Consider the following 15,566-nt stretch of genomic DNA (forward strand, 5'->3'; position numbering starts at 1 on the left):
AGACCACTGCAACTGTCTCCCCACCCCCACCCCCAGACAAAAGCTCAGCTGAGAGCCCCCTCCCTGTCACCTAACCCCCGTGGGAATGGCTCAGGCCAGGAGCTACCATCAAATCTGCTCCTTTCTCCCAGGGCCTGGTGACTTCTTCACAGGTTACAGTCCCAAAGACAAACACATTCTGCCAAGCAAATAACTGTCCAACAGTGGGGGCCCTGGGGAAGGCCTGGGAGTGGGTCTGAGCTGCCAGAAGACCCAGGTGACAGGGTGGGGGCCCTTCTTCTGCAGAAAACAAATAGCCGTGGGCATCTGGAAGGACGCAGGATGCAAGTGCACTGTCACAGCACTGGGGGCAGAGGCGAGGGTGCCCACCCCAGGGGTCTCTGGGCCAGTCTCCCAGGCTCCCTTGCGCTGGGCTCTGTGTCAGGCTATATAGAGACCCTGGGGCCTTGAGGCAGAGACCAGTTCTTCTGCGGTGCTTCCATCTGTCTTGTGCAATCTGTGGCCACAGGTTCCCTCACTGAGCTGCCTGCAGAGAGATGGCCGGGAAATCCCCTCCCTGCAATTCCCGCACCTTAGACCCCCTGGTTCAGTGCCAGGGCCACCATCATTTAGAACACACAGCTCTGCCGGTCAGGGTGAAGACCCAATTTGGGAGTCTGCAATTACGTGAAAACAATACCAGCATCTGGGAACCGATGCCATGGGTCCAAGCCTGTAAGACAAGCAACTCCCTTCCCGCTGTGATCTCACTTTCCCTTCAACACAGAAAGGGTGATGATGTGACTGAGGACACAGTTGAGTTCTGAGTTCCTACAGACATGAAGGGATGAATACAGTGAACCCACAATTTGCTGATGTATTTGTCAATTAAGTTTCTTTCATGCTATGGACCACCGTGTAACCCACCTCCCCATCTCCGGAGGCCAAGGTGATAGGCCTGTCTCACATAAGTACGTGGGGGTAGGATCCAAGTTAGCTTGTCAACTGCCTGGAGTGTGGTCCCTATCTGGCTCTCGGGCTCCCAGACCAATCTGCAAAAAGGTACCTAATCCGTAATCCACCAGAACCACTAAAGAAAGATGCATTTCCTCTTCTAAATCTAGTCCCAGCTGGCTCTGAGGACTCCCCAACTCGGCCTTGTCTGTTTCCCCAGTAGGAAGATGCCCATGGTGCTCTGCATTCTTCCTGTGCAATTCCTGCATTCACACCTGTGCGCTGTGCCTGACACACAGTAAGTGCCCACACAATGCCTGCTGGCTGATACTAAGTTGGCCGGTACATCTTATGTGCTGGGGATAGAGTAGTGCTCAACAGACGCATGGTAGGTAGCCTGGGGAGGCCACTGGAAAGAGTTTCACTTTTCTGGTCACCGGAAACCAGGAACGGCAGCAGATTTAATGATAATCCCAGGACTGATTTCACAAACATATAATGAACCGCAGGGTCTCAGTTTTCCCATATGCAAGAAGGAGAGACACAGAGACCAAAAAGCGCATATCACAGAGCCACTGGGGGGCCAAGCAGGTACAGAGGGGCTTCAGGGAGCAATAAACTCACTGACACACATGAAAACAGCGTTTTTTTTGGTGTGTGTTAATTTAATCATACAAATATTCATTTACACAGTAAGGAAAAACCTCCTCATCTTCATCTCCTCCCAGGCACCATAAGGCCCCACCACAAACACCCACCCAGCTTGCTTGCCGCACACCACCGTCCAGGTGGAGAAGGCAGCTACTGCTGCTCCAGCATTCACACGAGGAAACAAAGAAAAGGCGAGGCAGGGTGGGGTGGGGAATCAGCTTGCAGTTCTGGGCCCTGGCAACCCCACCACCCTCTCCCGCTGGGGCTCACATTGAATTTGGGGAGGTGCTTATTCTTATGCCCACTTCCCACCTTGGCCACCCTCGGGCCACTCCAGCTGTCTTGGTGAGGTTCTCTCCTGGCTGGAAATGCCTTTGATGGACTTTAGGTAACAGCCAGTCCTTGCTGGGGGAAGAGAAGGCTGTTTCTTGTAGAAAATGCCCCAAATTCAACTGTCCCCATGGGAAAAAAAGAAAAAAAGCATGCACGCGTGCACACACATCCACACACACCTCACTCCGTGCACACAGACAGGTTCCTCCCAAGCCTGAGCCCCTCTGCCTCCCCCACTGGGCTCAGGTCCTTAAGGATGGTGCCTGCCTCACCTCGCAGGTGCCAGACACTGGTGGTCCTGCCCAGAGGCAGCCTGTCATTTGGTAAAGAGTCCAAGAGGAACTGAGACTACTGGGGCTGAGAGGGTAGCCTTTGCCGCCCCACCAGGCAGTGGAAAAGAGGGACTCTAAGGACTTGCTCAGAACCCAAACCAGCGAGAAGAGGCAGGATGAATGGTACTAACAGCCGCCAGGTCTTGGGGGAACCATGGACTCCTTCCGCCCCTACTCCATGGCTTGCACTCGCTCTGGCCTCTGCAAGGAGCTCACCTCTCCAAAGCTGTGTACAGAAATGGTTTGTTCTTGGGAGGGAAGCCAACGTGCTTGGGACAACTACCTTGCCAGGTGAGACTGCCTAAAAGCAAGAGGCGGCGCAGGATCCCTCTGGCAGGGCCAGACCCACTGACGGTGATCTATGAAGCCACTGCTGAATAACGGCAGGCACCCCCTCCTGAGAAAAGGGGAAGGGGCACCTAGTGTGGGGCAGATGAGGAAGCCTGGAAACCAGGGGACGTAAAACCTCCCATGATCCTGCAGGGGCAGATGGAGATGTGATGCTTTGAGGGCTATCAAGTGAGCAGAACGGCTGGGCATGTGTGGGCTCCAGGGTGGCGGCGTCCCAGGAGGTTGGCACCAACAGTGGCGGCAGTCTGGGCCCAATAGGGCCCTCAAACAAAAAGCCATTGTGAGCCCCTGGCTTGGACCTGTGGTGGCCTGGGCACCTCTGCTCTGCTGGGAATGGGGTGCTCTTTGTGTGCATAGAAAGTAGGTGCTCCAGTGTGAGCTCTAGTCCAGCCCCAGACCCAGCTGCACTGCCCTTTCAGCAGGCAGTCTCCACCCTCCCCTGGGGCTTCTCCAGTGGACCAATGTTTATTCCCCCTTTTATTTGGGGGGAGGTGGGGAGGCAAAGGGGGAATTTCATACAAGCTTTTCTCTCACAATCAAGCTTGGAAAACACAACAGTCTCAGAAGAGGATGAGGAGGAACAAACAACACATGTTTTCGGAACTCAGACACCCAAACAGAGACAGACAGGCAGGCAGACCCTCACCCACACCCAGGCTATATGACCCCTTGCAGCCAATCATCGACCTGGACTCCCTGCTGTCTCACAACCCCGGGGTGGGTGGGGGTGTGGTAACAGGCAGGTGACCCAGCAACCGCACCCTAGATCCATATCCCCGGCTATCAAACGAACCAAGACTCGAGGGAAGGAGGGGGTGAGAAGAGAAGAGGGACTTTGCATATTCTTGTATCTTTGGCAGACAGCTGTTCTGGCCTGGTTTAAGCTTCCCATGGAGATATCCACATCTCAACCTGCTCGGAATCCACAGGATGCCAGTGGGGCTACCTGTCCCAGTGAGCAGCCAGCCAATCAACCTGTGCTCTGGCTGGGCTGTCCCTTGCCCGCCACCTCCCAATAACTAAGCATCCTGCTCAGGGCGGGGGTCCTTTCATTCCCAGCAAAATGTGGTCTCCAAGATCACGCAGTCAGTAAGCGTGGCCCTTCCCCATGGCAAATTCCCCATCTGGGGCTACATTTTCATACCTTAACAGCTCAGCCTCCACTAACAGGCTGCAAAAATGCCACAAAGGACAACTGGAGAGAAACACAGGGAAGGGAGTTGTGTGACAACAGAGAAGCAGGGGACACCTTCACATTCGCCTGCTGCACACTCGCTGGTGAGCTGCACCAACACCCGTGTGTGTGTGTGCACGCAGCACACACATATACGCAGCACAGAGGCAGCGTTCCCAGAGTGAATGTGGAGCCGCCGTGCACCAAGAATCCAAGAGAGCAGTAAGCGTGATGGCATTTCTCTCCGCCAAGAGAAACATGGAAGGAAAGCAATTCGAATTGTTACAAGTGTGTGCAGGAGGACACCTCTCAGCCTCACAAACTCCCACGTCACCCGAGATCTGTCCTCAAGGCTTCCTCTGCTGGCCACACAGGGAAGTTTGGTCTTCAGAGAGGTTCTGAGGGTAACAAGCCACAGGGCTGACCAATACAAATGTCAAAGGTGTAAATCAACAGAAGATTAAAGAGAAAAGAAGAGGAAAAGCGTGATAACTCATGGGCTGATACCATTAAAAGCAAATGGGGTTGGAGACTCATGGAGTCAGGTGGCACGGCAGGTGTCCTCCTATAGCACTGACCCGCAGAGTCCCCAAGCAGGCCATGCCAGTTTTGAACCTGAATTGCTTCCAGAGCAAGCATTCTATAAACAGCATGTTATCCCTTAACTAAAAAACAAAAAAAAGTGGAGAAAGGGGAAAAAATTAACATGTGCTCAAAACTACAACCTGTCTGTAGGCAAAATAATTTTTGTTTAAAAAGATGGCTTTTTTCCCCCATTTTAAACATTTTTTTCCTTCCCGAGCAACCTAATGACTTGTTAGACTGACACCTAATAAACAAAACCCAAACTGGCTGCATGGATTTCTTCTTGGTAGCCTCAACACCACTCCTGCGACTCGGCATTCACACACGCACACTGAGTTTACTCAAAACTAGTCTTTCTGATTCTTCCTCTTCTTCCAGGATGGGGGTCAGAGCCAGGGGTCCATGCGATGTGGTCTGCAATCCAGAGGAACCCCTTGCCCTCCCCCCCAGAGTCAAGCCTTCTGTCTTTTGTTAATTTTTCTTCTTGCTGACACCCGTTTAAGACTGGCCGAAGGGGTAAGGCCCGTGGAGCCCCTGGAAGAGAGTGAACACAGTCAGTGATGGCAGACACAGCAGGTACAATGTGACAACCAAACCAAGTAAAAGAATCTACGGTTCCCAGTGAGCCAGAAGGAAGCTCCAAGGCACAAACAAGGCTTGAGGGTTGTCCTTGCCATGCAAATCTTCAGGAGGCCACATATCAGCACATTTCAAGTTTTTGCTAAGTGTTCTCCTGCAAACACACCATCCAAGAGAGGGGAGGCTGGTGGAGAGATTCTTCATCTTTCAAATTCTAGATCAACTGGTGCCAACTTTCCTCCACCCAGGTCACAAAGCCTGCCCTCCTTCTTGACAACATCTTAACCTCTCTGCTAAAGATCCTTGGACACCACTTTCTGCACCCTTAACCTCAGGTGCAGGCTACTGCTGGCTGGTGGCACTTATATCAACAACACACACACTGGAGCAGAAAAAGCAACCGTCCACCGGGCACCTAGTGCAGACATGGCAGCAGGGGGTCTGCATACACTGTCTTTAGGTGTATTATTACACTCATTTGACTGATGTCTATCTGACTGCAGACATTAGGAGACTTGTTCAAAGCCACATGGGTAGTAAAAGGCAGAGCCAAGATTCAAACCCAAGTCTGATCTTTGCTCTCTTCACATTGCCTCTCCCTTGCCACATGATGATAAGGTTTACTCCAAATTCCCAAAGGTGTTTTCTATGCTGCTTGGCTGGTGGAGAAGGCATCATAGTCTCACTTTTCCCTTATGTTAAGAATGAGACACCAAGATGTGCCAACACCAAAAGTGGCCACACAAACTTGCTGGAGGATGTCTTGTGCCTCCCTCCACCTTCACACCTCTGTGGAGTGTGCTCCTTGAAAAGACCCAGTCAATGCCAAGACCTGGGAGGGCAAAGGTAACTGGTAACCAGCCTCACTAAAGGTCCTACACCCCAAACTGGCCCAGAAGCAGAGGGCCCTTGGACCAAGGGGACCAAATGGGTACGGAGAGCAGGTGGCACAGCCATAATCATGACAAATGACCAGAGGGGTTTCCCGATGCTTGACAACTACGTTAAGTAAGAATCCTGAATCTAGGCACAACTGGGGTGAGGAGGCACAAGAATGACTGAGATGACATTTTCCATTAGCTTGGTAAGATGTGGACAGTCAGAATTTGATTATCTTTTAAAAATGACACTTGTCTTTGAAAAGAAATGTAAGTGCAGGGTTGCAGGGTTGCCAATGATTAGAATCCCTTTCCAGTATGACTTTGTTTGCTGCCATCTCTCTAGCACTTAGCATGGCACCTGTCCCTGAGCAAGCACCCGGCAAATACTGTTGAATTAATAATTGAAAGAGAACAGGTATTTCTCAGACTACTACCTGGAGTGCCAGACCCTTCGAAGTCACAAGAATATTGGCCCTTCCAAACCAAGTTTTTAAACAGCCGCTTAGGCCTGGGGACACAAGTGTCTGTGTCATGCCATCCATCTAGTCACAGCCTCCCAGGTCCCAGAAGAGGCTGGGCTCCCTGGGAGTGGTCAGCTAGAGATGCACAACCTTCACAGTTTTCACTGCAATGGGCTGCGGGTCACGCAGAAGTGGGAGAAGGAGATCTGGGTTCTGATCCCCGCTTTGCACTAGCACACCAAATGACCATGAATAAAGTCCCTTCCCCTCATAGGATCTCAGATTCCTCCCTAAAACTTCCAGATTTAAGGTTCTAGGAGTTGACATAAAGTACCTAGCTCAGGAGGTTGAAAAACAGCGTTCTAAGAAAAAAATGCCCTTTGGTCATGCTTATTTAGACCAGAGGTCAAAGCTGCCAAAAATAGGGAGCATGAGATTAAAGTTCCCAGTTTTTTTCAGTGGAAAGCACTGAAATTGCTTTTGTCTTTTTTTTTCTCCCTCCATAAAAAGCCTCAAGAGACCAGAAATAGGCCTCAAGCTGCTTGGTGGCATCACTGAAGAGGTGAATGTGGGAGACAGGCAGGCCAACACTGAAAAAGCATCAACTACGTGCCGCCAGGTGCTGCTGGAGCACTTGAACATGTTCTCTTTAATTCTCACAAAGATAAACTGAGACAAGTATGCTCTCCAAGCTCAGAGAGGTGAGGTAACCTGATCAAGAGCACAGAGCTGGTAAGCAAAGCAGTGGTGGTTAAAATGTCACGTTTGCCAGCCCCGAGTCAATCATGTCTCCAGCAGGCGAGCTGAGACTGTAACCATGTCAGTAGTCACAGACCCACCCACTCAAACAAGTGTGGGCCAGACCAGCTAAAGGCTCTCAGACTCCATTTTGTGGGGCCTGGTTGGAGGGTCACAGGCCCCAGAGATGGAAATTAAAGAAGCTTAAAACAAGCTGCTGGGCTTCCCTGGTGGCGCAGTGGCTGAGAGTCCACCTGCCGATGCAGGGGACGCGGGTTCGTGCCCCGGTCCGGGATGATCCCACATGCCGCGGAGCGGTTGGGCCCGTGAGCCATGGCCGCTGAGCCTGCGCGTCCGGAGCCTGTGCTCCGCAACGGGAGAGGCCACAACAGTGAGAGGCACGCGTACCGCAAACAAAAAACAAACAAACAAAAAAAACCACAAGCTGCCCTCAGTACTTCCCAACCAACATTCATTCATCCCAACAATCCAAGGAGAGCAACAAAGGCTCAGATTCCCATACGATTTAGAACCAGTAAGACGCTCAAAAGTCTTTGTGCAGGAAAACACGCGCAGAGAAAAGAAAGTAGAAAAACAAACAGCATTTGTTTTCTATGAATTTTTTCCCCCTTTACCCTAAATTTACCTGCTTTCCAGACCAAAGCTCCACACTCTTCACATAGGCCTTTATAAAGCAAGCACTAGCCTTGTGACTTGTCTGGAATGCTTGGAGAAGGGAGTTCATGACTTTGCCAAGGAGCTGTCGTGCATTCCCATTTTACAGATAAATGGATCCCATGCAATTGGCAGAGAGAGCAATACAGACATGGGCATTTTCAGATTTCCCCCTGAATGCCCTGGCCCTTAGACCATTCAGTGTAGTATTTAACTAGCTTAGATTAAGAATTAATGTTGATCCTCTATTTATTGACTGAGGTGCTGTGCCTTTTGGAAAGAAAAATGCTATCTAATTCCCTTTCATCCAGAGAATGGCATATTGGAGTTGTTGATGTTTAACTGGCGCAGAAACATGGCTTGAGGGACAAGCTCTATTTTCCCTCCCCCCCAAATAAATTACTATCACTTCAAGGAAGAGAGAGGGAGCCAAATCTATCTCAGAATTACTTTATCATCTAGACTCCCCACATGCAGGATTACAGGTGTCACAAGTGGATCATAGAACACAGGCAATGCAACACCAGTTATAGAGAAAAAGCCTGGCGGAGATTCCAAGAACAGCTTGTCCAGGGCATCCGATGGCAGGAGGCCAAGCAGGAAGTGCCTTTCTTAAGAGTGGGATGAAGGTATATTTGAAACGAGATGCCCATCCACATTTCAGGTTCCACTGGAGTTCCAAGACCCCGTGTAACAGGTTCTGGTGCCTAATGTCTCCAACCCAAGCCCAAAAGTAGGGTTTGGCAATACAGATAGTGTTCACTGTCTTCTGGAGCCTAACAACTCTTCAAATTTTACCCACAGGAAAAGCAAATGCCAAACATTTTCATTAACCTGGTGGCATCCTTGATATCTCTCCTATAACAGGTGTGCCACTAATAAGGAAAACAGATCAAGGGATGGATGCATCAGATGGTACCACACAAAGCCCTGAATTAAACTCTTACAAGCAGAAATGGAGGCCATCGCAGCATGATTACAAAACTCAAGTTAGTTTGATGCAGAAGACCACCCTCTTCTCTATGAGGATTCACCTCTCACCACATAGGGACTAGCAGCAAGGCCGGATTTATGCATATTAATAGAAGGTGTAAATGACCAAGCCAAGAAAAGAACTCCTCTATCTGACTCCAGGTCTAAAGAGCAGCTCCCCAGGGTCAACTTGCACAGAAATGGCTTGTCAAAGGCTACATTTCTTGGGAGTAGCCCCACATCTGCTAGGGGACAAGAAAGTGTTCCTGGCGAAGGAGAGACAGGTTTTAGGTCCACAGGGGTTGAGGTGTTGCCTGTTTGCCTCAGTCTTCCCTAAGCTTTCACTGAACAGCTGTCATGGCTGTGAGCCCTGGGACCTAAATTCGACTTGGCTACAGGGCAGGTGAGCCCTCTTAAAGCATGGGAGCTCCATACCTGCCAGCTAAGACAGAGGGGCCTCCCTACTCATGGGTGTCTGGGAAGAGACCCTGGCCTCAAGCCAGCTGAATGATCACGGTAGTGGGGCCAGGTCCTGAGCTGAACTTCCGCAATGGAATAACTACTGTGAGTCATAATTTGGCTAATTTTCTAAAATATTTTTAAAAGAGAACACTTATAGACATAAAAGACAAGCAAGCTCAGTTTCACTCATCACAATCTCCTGAAAGGACAATTTAAGATCCAGTACTTGTGGGCCTGTCCTCGAAGCAAACTAAAAATAAAAACTATCTTTTTGATTTGTTTTTCACAGTAGTTTATAGTTGCCCCTGTGGAATAGTAGAGTCACTCCCAGCCGGTGATTTGGTTATCACTGATCTTATGTGAGTGGGTACCTACAATAACTTAAAAGTTCTTCCTAAAATTATACAGAAATCAAAATAACTTTTCCAAAAAGGAGTACTAAAAAAACAGGAAACTATTTTGTTTCAGATAGAATGTATTTTTTTAAAGAACTTTTAAAAAAATTATTTATTTATTTAGGCTGCGCTGGGTCTTAGTTGCAGCACATGGGATCTTCATTGCAGCATGTTTAGTTGCAGCATGAGGGATCTTTAGTTGCAGCATGAGCATTTCTTAGTTTTGGCATGCACGTGGAATCTAGTTCCCTGACCAGGGATTGAACCCGGGCCCCCTGCACTGGGAGCATGGAGTCTTACCCACTGGACCACCAGGGAAGTCCCTCAGCTAGAATATTTTTAGACGTTTACTCATCAATGTTCAGCAGTAGGGAGTACAGTGCTATCAGAGGAGAAAGCTGCCCTTTTACGACAGTGGAACCTGTTTCTTTTTTTCTTTTCTTTTCTTTTTTTGGCTGTACCATGCACGTGGCACGTGGGATCCTAGTTCCCCGACCAGGGATCGAACCCGCACCCCCTGCATTAGAAGTACAGTCTTAACCACTGGACTGACCGTCAGGAAAGTCCAGTGAAACCTGTTTCTGTCAGTTATTTGTACCTTGCACATAGTAAGACACAAGTGTCAGTAAAATGAATGAATGAACTGTGAAATACTCTGCACTGCTGAGCCACCTCTGTTTAACCTTCCAGGAGAAAAAAAAAAAGAAGGCTAAAATTCCTAATGAAACAACAATGTCTTACGAGGGCTTCTGAGGGTACTCTTTCTATATGAAAGCCTGTTTAGATAAAGCACCACAACATGAAAACTTTCACATACCTGTCTTATTTTGCTTTTATTTGTGATTTGATTTAGATAAATAAAAAGGTTCACACTGGTTAATAAAAAGAGAGGAGCGTTTGCTGCATGACTGTGAAATAATACGCTCTCGAGGTGTATACTGATGGCAGCATCAGATAACCACCAGGGCCCTCCTCCTCCTTTCTCATTTCCTGGGCCAGTCCCAGGCGGCGCTTCGCCCACCTAGTGCTCCTTTTGTATCATTTATGTACACTGAATGCAAACACAGAAGAATACAGGGTTTAGTATTAAGTTCTGTCCTGATCCTGTACTGCAAACATGGTGTGGTGAGGCCCTGCTCATGGGGCTGGCTTGGCTGGCAAGGGCCAGAGACTGACCAAGCCCTGATCGAACCCACTTGTCTCTCATTAATTAGAAATCAAGTCTGTGCTGGAGTAATGGGCAGGGCAATGAGGACTCTTCTCTCAGGAGCACTCAAAGCAGCGCCCTTCCCTCGATGGATGCTGACCGCACAAGAAGGCTTGCTGGTGGAATATCATCAGGGCCAGATCATCATGATGGGAACTTCTGCAGATGCTTTAACACTGGTGTCCAAGCCACTTTCATGTGACTGTCCTCAAAATTTCAAAGATGCAGTGGCTGAAGACAAGTATGAGAACAAGCCAAAGAAAAGAAAATAAACGTACTTTTATGCATGAAGGCTGCTCATGGGGCAGGCTCAGTTCACAGCCTTCTGATTGTGCCAAAGTTGTGCTTAAAAGCGTAACTCAGTTATAAGCGTGGTGAAATGTTGTTTTAAAAGCCCTGTAAAAGCATTTTTTATACTTATCTCTATAACACAGTTTTTCTGTTGCTCTTAACTAACTTCTACAGTCCTGCTGGGGACCTTCGCATCTATCCATCCATCCTCCCTCTAACCACCCATCCAATCCTTTGCCATGCATCCATCCTCTGTTCTTCCTCCATCATCCACCTTTCCATCCTCCCTCCAGACATCCTCCATCCTCCTTCCATTCTTCCTCTGTCATTCATCCTCCCATCCCCCCAAGCTCCCCATGGCCAAAGGGAACTCCCAGAGCCTTCACCCACCCCCTGACAAATCAAGAAAATCACCAGGAAGAATAAAACTCAAACATAATTGTGAATGAAAAGATATTATTTAAAGTCCTACAAGGAGATGAAGGATGTTGGTTGAGTTTGACTTCCCTTTCATTAAAAACTTCAGAAAAGGCTATTTGCTATTTGAAATTCTAGTCCCCAAGATCTCATGTAATAGCAAGTGTGCTAGAATCCAGGTGAGATGCAGGCTCTCTCATGGCCATCTCTTAGGGTAGAGGAGATTCCTAGAAAGGAAGAAAGAAGTGGTAAGAGTCTCACTGGGGAGAACACCTAAAAGGAGAGAACACTTATCCAAGTTCCCAGCCATGTGGCCATTGGTGCTGTACTATGGGAGTCCTGAGGCACAGGGTGAGGCTGCTGGTCCCACTTCCTCTCAGAATTTCCATTCAAGCTCCTGTACACTTTCCTTACATGCCACTGTCTCCCCAACCTCTCTTACAATTAATTCACAGTATCACCTCCCCCCACCTCCACCCCAGCCAATGGCTGGCTGATTGAGGGAGAATAAACTGTCTTTCCTTCAGCCACATTTGGTTTCATCTTGCCACCCCCCTGCTCAAAAGCATTGTTAGTACTCTGATTCCTCTCACATTAAAGGTGAACTCTTCTTTGCTTGGCTTTCAAAGGTCTTCCTCCAAAATTCACCCCATCCTCTTTAAGCACACCTCACTCACCACAATCAGGCTGGCCAGTGTCCCCTGAACACACCCTGCCTGTGAATGCCTCTGGGCCTTCCTGCATGTGACTGCTTTTCCCTCCAATTCGGTTTGAATCTATCATTTCTTTCTTTCTTTTTTTTTTTTCCTTGGCCGCACTGCATGTCATGTGGGATTTTAGTTCCCCGACCAGGGATCGAACCTGTGCCCCCTGCAGTGGAAATGCAGAATTCTAACCATTGGACTGCCAGGGAAGTCCCAGTTTGAACCTATCATTCACCAAGGTATCATTTTCCTGGCTACTCCAAACCTCATTGTTTTCTCCTTCCTCCAAACTCAAGAACACTTAAAACTCAACTGGAACTCAATATACTCCATCTTTACTGGTCTCATTCTTTCCTATGAGCTAGTCACATCTAAGTAATCAGACAGTAAATTCTTTGACAATAAGGAAGTATTAGCACAGGCTGAGGAACCTAAGAGGCCTCCCTTATGACTAAATAATATCAAACCTCTCTCTGTTAAAGTACTTTTTTTTTTTTTTTTTTTTTTTTTGCGGTATGCGGGCCTCTCACTGTCGTGGCCTCTCCCGTCGCGGAGCACAGGCTCCGGACGCGCAGGCTCAGCGGCCATGGCTCACGGGTCCAGCCGCTCCGCGGCATGTGGGATCTTCCCGGACCGGGGCACAAACCCGTGTCCCCTGCATCGGCAGGCGGACTCTCAACCACTGCGCACCAGGGAAGCCCCTGTTAAAGTAGTTTTGATGAATGTCCACAGCTTTGAAAAGGGTCTCGCTTTCAGTCGAGCTCTAAGGAAGCCCATACTTTCCCCTGATGTACAGCAGCCTTTAATTTTACATTGTGCACCTGGTCCTGCTGGAATACAATCAGAGCACACTTAGCAAAGAACAAGTCACTGAAACCTGAGCATCTACACCAGACACAAATCCTCACACTTTTTTTAAATTAATCATCAATTTTATACACATCAGTGTATACATGTCAATCCTAATCACCCAATTCATCACCCCCTCCCACAGCTTTCCCGCCTTGGTGTCCATACGTTTGTTCTCTACATCTGTGTCTCAATTTCTGCCCTGCAAACCAGTTCATCTGTACCATTTTTCTAGGTTCAACATGTATGCGTTAATATACAATATTTGTTTTCCTCCTTCTGACTTACTTCACTCTGTATGACAGTCTCTAGATCCATCCACATCTCAACAAATGACCCAATTTCGTTCCTTTTTATGGCTGAGTAATATTCCATCATATATGTGTGCCACATCTTTATCCATTCGTCTGTCAATGGGCATTCAGGTTGCTTCCATAACGTGGCTATTGTAAACAGTGCTGCAATGAACACTGGGATGCATGTGTCTTTTTAAATTGTGAAATTCTCTGGGTATATGCCAAGTAGTGGGATTGCAGGGTCATATGGTAATTCTATTTTTACTTTTTTAAGGAACCTTCATAGTGACGGTATCAGTTTACATTCCCACCAACAGTGCAAGAGGGTTCCCTTTTCTCCACACCCTCTCCAGCATTTGTTTTTCATAGATTTTCTGATGAAGCCCATTCTAACTGGTGTGAGGTGACACCTCATTGTAGTTTTGATTTGCATTTCTCTAATAATTAGTGATGTTGAGCAGCTTTTCATGTGCTTCTTAGCCATCTGTATGTCTTCTTTGGAGAAATGTCTATTTAGGTCTTCTGCCCCTTTTTGGATTGGGTTGTTTGTTTTTTTAATATCGAGTTGCATGAGCTGTTTATATATTTTGGAAATTAATCCTTTGTCTGTTGATTCGTATGCAAATATTTTCTCCCATTCTGAGGGTTGTCGTTTCATCTTGTTTATGGTTTCCTTTGCTGTGCAAAAGCTTCTAAGTTTGTTTATTTGTTTACTTTTGTTTTTATTTCCATTACTCTAGGAGGTGGATAAAAAAAGATCTTGCTGTGATTTATGTCAAAGAGTGTTCTTATGTTTTCCTCTAAGAGTTTTATAGTGTCTGGTCTTACATCTAGGTCTCTAATCGATTTTGAGTTTATTTTTGTGTATGGTGTTAGGGAATGTTCAATTTCATTCTTTTAGATGTAGCTGTCCAGTTTTTCCAGCACCACTTATTGAAGAGACTGTCTTTTCTCCATTGTATATCCTTGCCTCCTTTGTCATAGATTAGTTGACCATAGGTGTGTGGGTTTACCTCTGGGCTTCCTATCTTGTTCAATTCATCTTTGTTTCTGTTTTTGTGCCAGTACCATATTGTCTTGATTACTGTAGCTTTGTAGTATAGTCTGAAGTCAGAGAGTCTGATTCCTCCAGCTCTGTCTTTTTCTCTCAGGACTGCTTTGGCTATTCAGGGTCTTTTGTGTCTCCATACAAATTTTAAGATTTTTTGTTCTAGTTCTGTAAAAAATGCCATTGGTAATGTGACAGGGATTGCATTGAATCTGTATATTGCTTTGGGTAGTACAGTCATTTTCACAATATTGATTCTTCCAATCCAAGAACATGGTATATCTCTCCATCTGTATCATCTTTAATTTCTTTCATCAGGGTCTTATAGTTTTCTGCATACAGGTCTTCTGTCTTCCCAGGTAGGATTATTCCTAGGCATTTAATTCTTTTTGTTGCAATGGTAAATGGGTGTTTCCTTAATTTCTCTTTCAGATTTTTCATCATTAGTGTATAGGAATGCAGGATACTTCTGTGCATTGATTTTGTATCCTGCTACTTTACCAAATTCATTGATTAGCTCTAGTAGTTTTCTGGTGGCATCTTTAGGATTCTCTATGTAGAGTATCATATCATCTGCAAACGGTGACAGTTTTACTTCTTCTTTTCCAATTTGTATTCCTTTTATTTCTTTTTCTTCTCTGATTGCCAAGGCTAGGACTTCCAAAAGTATGTTGAATAACAGCAGTAAGCGTGGACATCCTTGTCTTGTTCCTGATCTTAGAGGAAATGCTTTCAGTTTTTCACCATTGAAAATGATGTTTGTTGTGGGTTTGTCATATATGGCCTTTACTATGTTGAGGTAGGTTCCCTCTATGCCCATCTTCTGGAGAGTTTTTATCATAAATGGGTGTTGAATTTTGTCAAAAGCTTTTTCTGCATCTATTGAGATTGTCATATGGTTTTTCTTCTTCAATTTGTTAATATGGTGTATCACATTGATTGATTTGCATATACTGAAGAATCCTTGCATCCCTGGGATAAATCCCACTTGATCATGGTGTATGATCCTTTTAATGTGTTGTTGGATTCTGTTTGCTAGTATTTCGTTGAGGATTTTTGCATCTATATTCATCAGTGATATTGGTCTGTAATTTTCTTTTTTTGTAGTATGTTTGTCTGGTTTTGGTATCAGGGTGATGGTGGGCTCATAGAATGAGTTTAGGAGTTTTCCTTCCTCTGCAATTTTTTGGAAGCATTTGAGAAGGATGGGTGTTAGCTCTTCTCTAAATGTT

The 15,566-nt window shown here is 46.8% G+C and overlaps 1 protein-coding gene across 4 annotated transcripts in view; it reads right to left on the reverse strand.

The window, feature by feature from the left end:
• Positions 1–1,577: 1,577 nt before the first annotated feature.
• The window catches only part of ILRUN (inflammation and lipid regulator with UBA-like and NBR1-like domains), a 121,970-nt gene continuing 107,981 nt past the window's right edge, over positions 1,578–15,566 (reverse strand). For 2 of the 4 annotated variants that reach the window (XM_060162627.1, XM_060162625.1), the window contains exon 5: positions 1,578–4,893. In XM_060162627.1, coding sequence (XP_060018610.1) covers positions 4,858–4,893 — 36 coding nt within the window. In that variant the 3' untranslated portion in view covers positions 1,578–4,857. Of the gene's footprint in view, positions 4,894–11,459; positions 11,665–15,566 lie in introns of those variants that run through there. The other 2 variants (XM_060162628.1, XM_060162626.1) reach the window with 1 other exon arrangement.

This window comes from Lagenorhynchus albirostris, chromosome 10 (assembly GCF_949774975.1).
Source record: "Lagenorhynchus albirostris chromosome 10, mLagAlb1.1, whole genome shotgun sequence".
NCBI lineage: Eukaryota > Metazoa > Chordata > Mammalia > Artiodactyla > Delphinidae > Lagenorhynchus > Lagenorhynchus albirostris.